The sequence below is a fragment of the Chiloscyllium plagiosum genome, chromosome 20 (assembly GCF_004010195.1).
Source record: "Chiloscyllium plagiosum isolate BGI_BamShark_2017 chromosome 20, ASM401019v2, whole genome shotgun sequence".
NCBI classification, from domain to species: domain Eukaryota; kingdom Metazoa; phylum Chordata; class Chondrichthyes; order Orectolobiformes; family Hemiscylliidae; genus Chiloscyllium; species Chiloscyllium plagiosum.
In genome coordinates this window covers 49,535,406-49,546,412 of record NC_057729.1, presented here as the reverse complement: position 1 = coordinate 49,546,412, position 11,007 = coordinate 49,535,406, and the positions used below count along the sequence as shown (strand labels likewise).

The following is an 11,007-nucleotide window of genomic DNA, read 5'->3' as shown; positions in this document are numbered from 1 at the left end:
TGTTTTGTGCAGTCCTTGCATTGTATTTTGTACACTACATTAGTTTTGCTCATGTTGTGTATCGGGTCCTTCGTTCTGGTGAGTTGTTGTCTGAGCGTGGCTGTTGGTTTGTGTGCTGTTATGAGTCCTAGGGGTCGTGGTAGTCTGGCTGTCAGTTCCGAGATGCTCGTGATGTATGGTAGTGTGGCTAGTCCTTTTGGTTGTGGTATGTCCTCGTTCCATGGTCTTTCTCTTAGGCATCTGTTGATGAAGTTGCGGGGGTATCCGTTTTTGGCGAATACCTTGTATAGGTGTTCCTCTTCTTCTTTTTGCAGTTCTGGTGTACTGCAGTGTGTTGTGGCCCTTTTGAATAGTGTCCTGATGCAGCTTTGTTTGTGTGTGTTGGGGTGGTTACTTTATACCAACCACTACAGCGGACAGCTGAAACTGACAACCGGAAGCGGCAGGGACAGACCACTATAAACACCGGAGGAAACATCAAAGAAGCGCTTCGGAGGAGCTTCCCAAGCACTGATGATGTCGCCTAGCCAGGGGACGAAACGTTTGCAACAAAAACTTCCAGCTCGGCGAACAGAACCACAACAACGAGCACCCGAGCTACAAATCTTCGCACAAACTTTGAACTTTAAGGTTTATTAACAAAAGTACATTACTATCCCTGCATTAAATAGACTGTTCCACTGACTGCTGTCATAGGTTTAGTCTTAGCCAAACTCCTTTCATTACAAGCTCAATTTGTGACAGCCATTTGAATAGATCATTTTAAAAAATCAAGGGGCACTAATTTTCCAAAATATATGGCATATACATTCACACTTAAATTTCACTTTCTGAAAGAGTTAATCTGGGATGTGGTGCAACTCCAGGGACAAAGACAACTGTCACACAAGTGGAGATTCTTTATGGCAAAGTGCATGTCCTGTGAAGCTGTTTGACTGATATGTGTACAACATAAGTAAGTCTGATCCTGTCCTTTGTGACTCTGCACAGTTCAAACATTAAATCTGCCCCTGTCCTGATCTGCTTGGTGCAGAACCACAGTGCAATCATTCAGTCTCATTGGGGAAGGGAATGCTTGACTAATGGTATCAATCTTTACTAAAGGATTTGCTAGCATTTAATTCCGCTCTTTAATAACAAAGCTGTGATTAAAAATAATCACCTGTGCAAGGTACAGTAATGCTGGAGCAAATAATGCGACAGGATACAAGGATTGGTATGCAGCCAAAGCTAAAAATACAGCACTAAGAAAGGCACTTCCTAAAAAAGGCAAACAGAAAACATGTCAATTCAATTCTAGGCATTAGACAATCTTCATGAAATTGACTTCAAGGGCAATATGTTAATGTATAAAGAGAAAAGCCTAGCCAGCTTTGCATGTAATTTTTCAAAGGTCTCTAAACAAAAGACTGCATCTGAAAAAAAGCACATACTCAAGTTGTCAGAGACAGCAGCACTTTCTGTTTCAAATTTCTAGTTATCTTATCACTGCTCGTGTTTCAAGAGTAGAGCTATTTTTAATAACAAAATACAGTCTTCTATCTATTCAATTATTTTTCTCATATCATTTTTTCCACTTTCAATCCTGCCATCTTCCTAAACTGCAGATCCTGTAGGTACAGATTGTCCTCCATGAACTCACCCAACTGACTAAACCTAAGTAATAGCAAGCTATCCGACTGTGGAGGGCATCAGGGTTCAGCATAATCCTATTTGATCTGATGTTCACAAATATGGACATCCAGAAAACGAGCAGGAGCTGTGGTTGATCTTCTCTCTCCTAAATACTGGGGTTGGGATGGAGATGTGTGTGTGGTGGGGTCAGTGATTAAATCTGGGACTTTGCACCATGTGGCTTGATGCTAGATTCAGCAGTACCTTTAACATAGAAGAATACAGCGCAGCACAGGCCCTTTGGCCCTCGATGTTGCGCCGATCCAAGCCCACCTAACCTACACTAGCCCACTATCCTCCATATGCCTATCCAATGCCCGCTTAAATGCCCATAAAGAGGGAGAGTCCACCACTGCTACTGGCAGGGCATTCCATGAACTCACGACTCGCTGAGTAAAGAACCTACCCCTAACATCTGTCCTATACCTACCACCCCTTAATTTAAAGTTATGCCTCCTCGTAATAGCTGACTCCATAGGTGGAAAAAGGTTCTCACGGTCAACCCTATCTAAACCCCTAATCATCTTGTACACCTCTATCAAGTCACCCCAAAACCTTCTTTTCTCCAATGAAAACAACTCCAACCTTCTGCCCCGCAGGAGCAGCACTCCTTCCATTGTTCATGAGTGAGACAAGTCAAATCTTTCTATGCAGCAAATTAAAACAGAATCAAATGAGACTTCTTCCTTCGTCTCTGCAACTTTCTTCCAAACATGAACAAAAATATCGCAAGTGTTTGTTCAAATTTTCCTCTACTGTTCTTCCATTTCCTGGCACATTTCACTATTTTTGAGAGAATGTCTAAGCTGTAAATTTCTAACTTTTCTTGTGCACATGTACATGACAGCTAACGGTTTTGCTCATAAAGAAAGAAATCTCACCTTTCACAGTGGCTAAAATAAAAATTGCAATAATTGCATTGTTGATAGCACAAGTAGATTTTGCCACGCAGGTGAGCACAGTGAATGGATTCAGGAGATAGCTAGAACAGAACAGAAAGTTCTCTTTTTGTATTTCATTTTGAATCAGTTGCAAAGACCAAAGTTCACATTTATCAGTGACGTGAATAAAGATGGTAGATATGTTGATTATTGTTGTATATATATTATCAAAGCTGTCACATATTTTATTTCTAAATGTTTAAGGTTAATGCAGTGACCATCAGTTGCTTATTGATACCTAGCTGATTTAAATTCAATCCAATCTAAGTTACTTTGAATGTAAAGTACATTTGATACTTTCTTGTTTATGCTATTGATTTAGGAGGATTGTATTAAAAATAAATTAATTTTTCGCTTTGATTTTCTGGGCATTCTTCCAGTCAACTAGGACACTGCGCAAAATAATCATGTTGCTTCAGACAGCACAGTCATGGCAGAAAGGAAATAGGTTTCAAGCTCTTTATCAAACCATATTTTGTAAAATGGTTTTTGCTCATCAGGAGTCTATACAAGGAAACAAACAAAATCAAAGTGCTGAATCTCAAAATACAGGAGCAGGAGGCGGCCACTAAGCCCCCTGAACCTTTCTCACCATTCAGTTAGACCAGAACTGATCTGTACTTTCATGTAATTTACTTGGTTTGGTTCCTTAACATTTAAAACTATTGACTAACAAAATCTATCAATCTTAGTTTTAAATTTGTTCAATAGACCCTAATGTAAATAGTCGAAAGTGTGGTGCTGGTAAATCACAGCCAGTCAGGCAGCATCCTTGGATGCTGCCTGACCGGCTGTGCTTTCCCAGCACCACACTCTCAACTCTGATTTCCAGCCTCTGCAGTCCTCACTTTCTCCTATGTAAACAACTTTATTTTCAACAGTCAATGCAGTGAGGGGTAAGTGTTCCAGATTTTTACCACTCTACATGCTTAAATGCTTCCTGAGGATTCTTGTTAACCATCCCATCTTTAATTTTCAGGTAATGTTGTACCCAAACCTCCAAGCCTAAGGAATCAGTTTCACTCTATACCCATTATGACAGCTTGTAACCAATCAGCAAAGTCAACCATAGTCTTGACATGTGAGAATTACATAGGAAACACTTTGGGAAGACAGTGGGAAAACATTGTCACAGGTTGAAATTACATAAAGATGATCAAGAGGGCCTAAGAACATACAAACTAGGAGTAGGCAAACGTTCCTTAACAAGGATAGATTTGACTTTGTCAACACCAGCTAGAAAAGTGTAAGTGTTGGTCTTTGAACAGAAGGATTAACTTCTGCCAATTACTGTTTAGTCATGAGCAAACAAGCAGATAGCTGACGTAATTGATCCCAATAGTCTGGACAACATTCAACTTGCTGTGCATTCTTATCACAAAGCTTCCTCTCATATGCAAATATACATTCAAGTGTTCTCAATTTCTTTCAGAATAAGTATTTGAATTTACTAAATTGTGCCTATATTCTCTGGAGATTGAAAAAAAGAGAGAGGTGATCTCACTGAAATGTATAAAATTCTGAAGGACACCAAGTAGTTGTTTTTCCCAGCTACGAATACTAGAACATGTCTCAGGATAAAAGGGGTGATCATTTAGGATTGAGATTAGGAGAATTTACCTGCTCCTACTTCTTAACTTATTCAAAAAGATTAATCATTCTCACACAAATTTATCACATCAAACATAAAACTATATAATACACAAGATATTTTGTTCATTCTCTTTACATTGGGTGGGGATTGTCGAAATTATTCTCTCCGTTTCACTCAGAGATCCTCTCCTTGGTTCCATTTCATTTATCCAACATACTCTCTCCATGCACCAACAATCGCTTTAGCTGCCAATAATGCTGAGTAGCCATGTCGCAAACATTTTATTCTGCATGCACATATATTACAAATACTGGAAAATAACAGATTACGTATTCTTACCTCACACTTATGTTTATTCAAGTTTTGCAAGAAGCTTGCATATGAGAATGCAACAACATATAGGATGTGTTGAAATGCATTGGTTAAGTCTGTGCATCTATCATGATACACCCATCACTGGCACACCAGGCTTTTACTAGCAAGAGTTAATCACAACAATATTATGAAAAAAAGTTTAAAAGTTTGAGTTTACAAAGATTTCAGCACTTGACATGAAGAGAAGCAATTATAAGTTGCAGAGCTTTTAGTTTTGAAAAGATGTCATAATATTACAGTATGGATGAAGCAGTGTGGATATTTATGATGGGATTAAAGTGTCGCAGAGTAACTGAGTGAAAAATGCAACATGGGGCAGAAAGCAGAGGTTGAGTGGAGGAGGCAGCTGAATGGTGACAAAAGGGACAAAGGGCTAGTTGATGTTATGTAGCAACTGTAACAAATGTACACAGGAGCTGGGACATACCACTGACTAAGTTGAAGAGCAGAGACTGGCAAGAATTACATATTGGCATTAGGGGTTACAACAAAGTTTCAGCACAACATCATGCACTGACAGGCCCATTCCTGTGCTCACTGTTCTATTTATAAGTCAGTGTATTATTTAATTACATTAACTCTGTCAGAAGCACTGTGAAAATAGAAGTACAACGGAGATAGAAGTAGCAGTAGTGTCAGGGAGAGAGAAATTAGATGAATGCAACAGGCAGCACGGTGGCACAGTGGTTAGCACTGCTGCCTCACAGCGCCAGAGACCCGGGTTCAATTCCTGCCTCAGGCGACTGACTGTGTGGAGTTTGCACGTTCTCCCCGTGTCTGCGTGGGTTTCCTCCGGGTGCTCCGGTTTCCTCCCACAGTCCAAAGACCTGCAGGTCAGGTGAATTGGCCATGCTAAATTGTCCGTAGTGTTAGGTAAGGGATAAATATAGGGGTATGGGTGAGTTGCGCTTCAGCGGGGCGGTGTGGACTTATTGGGCCGAAGGGCCTGTTTCCACACTGTAAGTAATCTAAAAAAAATCTAATCTAAAAAAACAATCAAGGAGTGATAACACAGAACAGTAACAAAGCAGCAGTAGAATCTGTCAACATAACTGAGGTTGCAATGACCAGAGCAGCACATGACTCAAAAGTCAACAAAACAAAATGGTTAGCTGATAGATGGTTGGTGAGTGAATACTATAGTTCTCCTTTTGCTCTTTAAGCTAGGATTGTGTGTCAAACTTAGAATCAGGAGCATTTAACCCATTGTACAATTAAACAAATTAACTGGAAAAACTGGAAGTAATTTTCTGATTCAACCTTCAGTTATTTCCAGCAAGCTTGGTTGGTTTAGTAAATTGAGGCATGACAGGTCATCTCGGTCTCATACAATGCATATCCTTTCCACATGGGAACTCTAGGATGTGTCACGTTTTCAAGAAATGCCATCAGCTGGAGCAGTTCAAGTTCCGATAACTGAACTGGTGCTGGCATCACAAAAGAAAACTGGATAGACTTGGATTGAATTATGTGGAATAGAGGAAGCTGAGTAGAGATGTAATTGAGAAGTAAAAAGGAAGAATGAAGAGAGTCCAGCAGCTACCACAAAATTGGATCCAGTTTTCTCTAGTGTATAAATTGTAAATGGGTGATGAAAGGGAGATTACAGTCGATTAGGGACCAGCAGAGGATGCACAAATGGAAGCAGAGAGCACAGCTAAGACACTAAATGAAAACTCTATACATGTCTTTACCAAGGAAGATGTAACCTAGGCCACACAGAAAGAATGTAATTCAGACACTAGAAACTACTATAATTGATAAGGAGGAGGCATTAGATAAGGAGCCTGCACCAAAAATGGATCAGGCACCAGAACGAAATAAGACACATCGAGGATGTGGAAGGAAATGAAATTCATAGTTGCAGAGGCACTAGCCATAATTTTCCATGTTTATTTAATGTCTGCAGTGGACTGGAGAATTGCAAACTTTACAACCTTATTCAAAAGATGTAAAGATAAGCACAACAGGACATGGATAGGGTAAATAGACAAGGTCTTTTCCCTGGGGTGGGGGAGTGCAGAACGAGAGGGCATAGGTTTAGGGTGAGAGGGGCAACTTTTTCACACAGAGGGTGGTATGTGTATGGAATGAGCTGCCAGAGGAAGTGGTAGAGGCTGGTACAATTGCAACATTTAAAAGGCATTTGGATGGGTATATGAACAGGAAGGGTTCGGAGGGATATGGGCCGGGTGCTGGCAGGTGGGACTAGATTGGGTTGGGATATCTGGTCGGCATGGACGAGTCAGACCGAAGGGTCTGTTTCCATGCTGTACATCTCTATGCTCTATAACTATAGGTCAATCAGTTTAACCTCAGTGGTGAGGAAGCTTTCAGAAACAATAACTTGGACAAAATTAACAATCACACAGAGAAATATGGATTTATTAAAGAAAGTCAGCCTAGATTTGTGTAAGGGTAAATCATGCTAGTTTTCTGAAGAGGGAAGAGACAGAGTTGATGACAAGAATGCAACTGAATTGGTAAACAGGTTTTCCAAAAGACATTTGATACAGCACAACTTGAAAAACTGGTGGGACAAATTACAGCTCATGCACTTTAAAGGGCAGTAGCACCAAGGATTAAGAATTAGCTGAGGCACCAGCAATAGAGAGTAATGGTCAGTGATGCTTTTTGGCTGGTGGGAGCTTTATAATGAAATCAGTGTTGGGACGCAAGCTTTTCCTGAGATATATTAATGACATAGACTTTGGTGCAAAAGACAAAGTTTGTAGATGATACACAAGTTAAAGCATTGTACTGTGAGGCAGAGAGCACAGAACTTCAAAAGGACACAGATGAGTTAGTGGAATGGGCAGATTGGTGACAGGTGAAGTTCAATTTGGAAAAAATCTAAAATGATTCATTTTGGTAAGAAGAACATGGCGATACAATGTGGAATAAATGGCACAACTCTAGAGGAGGTGCAGGAACAGAGGAACTTGAGTGTACATGTACAGAGATGACAGGGCAGGTTGAGAGAGTGGTTACACTAGCATATAGATTGGTCAGTTAGCTCAGTTGGTTACAGTGATTAGATTAGATTACTTACAGTGTGGAAACAGGTCCTTCGGCCCAACAAGTCCACACCGCCCCGCCGAAGCGCAACCCACCCATACCCCTACATTTACCCCTTACCATGAAAGACTCTCCTTCTCAACCTCTCCCTCGTCTGAGGCACGGTGACCATCAAGTTAAATGATCACAGGTCAACTCTAATGAGAGAGCAGACTCACGGTCTGATCGGACTACATGACCTTTATCTTTAATTTCCTGGGTTTTATTAATAGGGCCGCAGAGTGCCACAGCAAGAACATTTTACTGATCATGTATAGAATACTGGTTCATTCTCAACTGTATGACTGCATCCAGTATTGGGCATACATTTAAGAAAGGATGTGAAGGTGTTGAAAAGTACAGAAAAGATTCACTAGAATGGTTCCATGATTAAGGAACTTCAACTATGCAAACAGATCAGAGAAAAGGAGAAAAGGCTGAGAGGAGATTTGATCAAGTGGAATTCAAAACTATGAGAGGTCTGGAGAGAGCAGTAAGGTTGAAACTGTTCTCACTCATGAAGAGAACAAGAATGAGAGAGCAAAGATTTATAGTAATTGCTAAAAGCACAAAAGAAAAAGAAAATCATGCCACAAGAGGTTAAGGTCTGGACTATGGTGGAGGCAATCGAAATATTCAAAAGGCATTAGACTGCAATCTGAAAAGGAAGAACGTGCAGTGTTACGGAGAGAAGAGAGGAGAACGGTGGTAAATAATTGCACACTTGGAGAATCGGCGCAGACAGGATGGGCTGAAGACGCTGTTTTGTGCTGTAATAATTGAGATTCTGTAACTATAGTATAAAATGACAAGGGATCTAGATCGAGTGGTTTGGAAGGAGACAGGCTTTTAGTAGATAGGTAAACAACAAAAAGAAAAAACGGACTTAGATTAAATCAATTGGTAACAGAATTAGAGGGCTGTTGAGAATTCTTTTCACCCAGTGAGTGCAGTGGATGTTGCGAGCTTATTGCCTGAAATGGCGGCAGAGACTGAAACTTAGGTCTGAACTTGTCACATTAACTGCAGGATCAAAAGCTGTAAAGTGAGATTATTCATTTCCCATTCAACCAAGCACATTAGGCTAAACGTAAAGTTTCTATCGATCGAAGTAGGGTGCCATTGCCAGTTAGGTCATAGCAGGAGGATATCCCAATCTTTGTCACACTGTACAAACACACTGTGCTACATGGCCATGCTTGTAGCCATACCTGAGCACAGATATCACAGTACTGATAATGGCAATGTGCTTTCTTACTTACAACAGTGCTACCTTAAGAGGAATATGATACATTTCTTTTGGAGTCCTGACCAGCGTGATGACATCAAGAGCATACTTCTGGAATTCAAAAGCAATCCGCTGTTTTCTAAACTGAGAAATAAAAATGACATTAAAAAGATGCAATGCCGAGATTATAATTAAATTTGACACATTTAGTTTAGAATGTCTCTAAATTCTGTTCTCTCAAGCTGCACGTCTCACATATGCAATGTGAGATGTGCAATTGTCAAATACAAAAACTTAATGTTTTATCACGAGGCACAAAATAATTATCATCTCGGGTTCTGCTTGACATTTTCTCGAGAGTTACTTTTTGACTGTCCGGGGCTACTTCCTCATTCTCATTAACTCCATTAGACGATAATTTTACTTTTGGATTTATGTTGACAGTTTGAGTATTTATTCCCATACAGAGACAAAATTAGAAGAATCAATCGCTGCATTAAATATAAAGCTATACCGTGGTCATGTGCATTGTTGAGCTTTTTTTAAAAATTCATTCATGGGATGTGAGCATTGTTGGCTGGCTAGCATTTATTGCCTATCCCTGGCGGGGATAAGTTCCTTTCTTGAACCACTGCTGTCCACCTGTGATTGGTTGACCCACAATGCCATTACAGTAGGAATTCTAGGATTTTGACCCAGCAACAGTGAAGGAATAGCAATATATTTCCAAGTCAGGATGGTGAGAGGCTTGAACAGGAACTTTCAAATGATATTCCCATGTATCTGCAGTCCTTATCCTTCTGAATAAAAGTGGTTGTGGGTTTGGAAGATGCTATCGGAGAATCTTTGGTGAATTTCTGCCATGCATATTGTACGTGGAACACATTGCTGATCCTGAGCGTCAGTGATGGAAGAAGTGGGGGTGGTGCCAATTAAGTGGGCTGCTTTGTCCTAGATGCTGCCAAGTTTCTTGAGTGTTGTTGGAGCTGCACCGATCCACACAAATGCAGAATGTTCCATCATACTCCTGACTTATGCCTTGTAGATGATGGATATTGGAGCATACTGGGTTGAGCTCAATTCTATTTTCACCCAATATACAAATCTCCATTCATTTACAGCAGATACCAGTTGGAAACTTTTCCTTAGGCCAAAATGTGACATTTGTTGTACACATTATTCCCAGCTGAAATCATAAAGGTTTAGAATCTTACTTGTCAGCATAACATTAGGGCCATGTTGCATTTATGCAGTAAACTACTGGGGCTCACAGATGATACATTTAGAATCATAGAGTCATAAAGATATACAGCACAGAAACAGACCCTTCGGTCCAACTCGTCCACACCGACCAGATATCCCAACCTAATCTAGTCTCACCTGTCAGCACCTGGCCCAAATCCCTCTAAACTCTTCCTATTCATATACCCATCCAGTTGCCTTTTAAATATTGCAATTGTACCAGCCTCCACCGCTTCCTCTGGCAGCTCATTCCATATACATACAACCCTCTGAGAAAAAGTTGCCCCTTAGGTCTCTTTTATATCTTTCCCCTCTCACCCTAAACCTATGCCCTCTAATTCTGGACTCCCCCCATCCCCAGGGAAAAGACTTTGTCTATTTACCTTATCCATGCCCCTCATGATTTTGCAAACCTCTACAAGGTCACCCTTCAGCCTCCGACACTCCAGGGAAAACAGCCCTAACCATGCAACCTCTTCATATAGCTCAAATCCTCCAACCCTGGCAACATCCTTGTACATCTTTTCTGAACCCTTTCAAGTTTCACGACATCTTTGATCAAAGAGATATGCAAACTGTTTTCAAATCACTGACAAAAATAATCTTGATTTGGAGATGCCAGTGTTAGACTGGGTTGTACAAAGTTAAAAATCACACACCAGGTTATAGTCCAACAGGTTTAATTGGAAGCACACTAACTTTCGGAGCGACACTCCTTCATCAGGTGATACTGGAGGGCTCAATCCTAACAGAATTTATAGCAAAAATTTACAGTGTGATGTAACTGAAATTATACATTGAAAAATTGATTGTCTGTTAAGCCATTCATCTGTTAGAATACAGTGATAGTTTCACTTCTTTCATGTGTAAATCACAAAAAATTTTTTTCAAAAGTT

At 40.3% G+C, this 11,007-nt stretch overlaps 1 protein-coding gene across 1 annotated transcript in view; it reads right to left on the bottom strand.

Annotated features, from left to right (window-relative positions):
* Positions 1 to 11,007, bottom strand: part of pigu (phosphatidylinositol glycan anchor biosynthesis, class U) — a 29,567-nt gene that overhangs the window by 10,990 nt on the left and 7,570 nt on the right. Inside the window, exons 5-7 of the mRNA XM_043710760.1 lie at positions 8,904 to 9,013; positions 2,556 to 2,656; positions 1,163 to 1,260 (exon numbers count right to left, since the gene is read on the bottom strand). Of these exons, the coding sequence (XP_043566695.1) occupies positions 1,163 to 1,260; positions 2,556 to 2,656; positions 8,904 to 9,013 (309 nt within the window). The remainder of the gene's footprint in view (positions 1 to 1,162; positions 1,261 to 2,555; positions 2,657 to 8,903; positions 9,014 to 11,007) is intronic.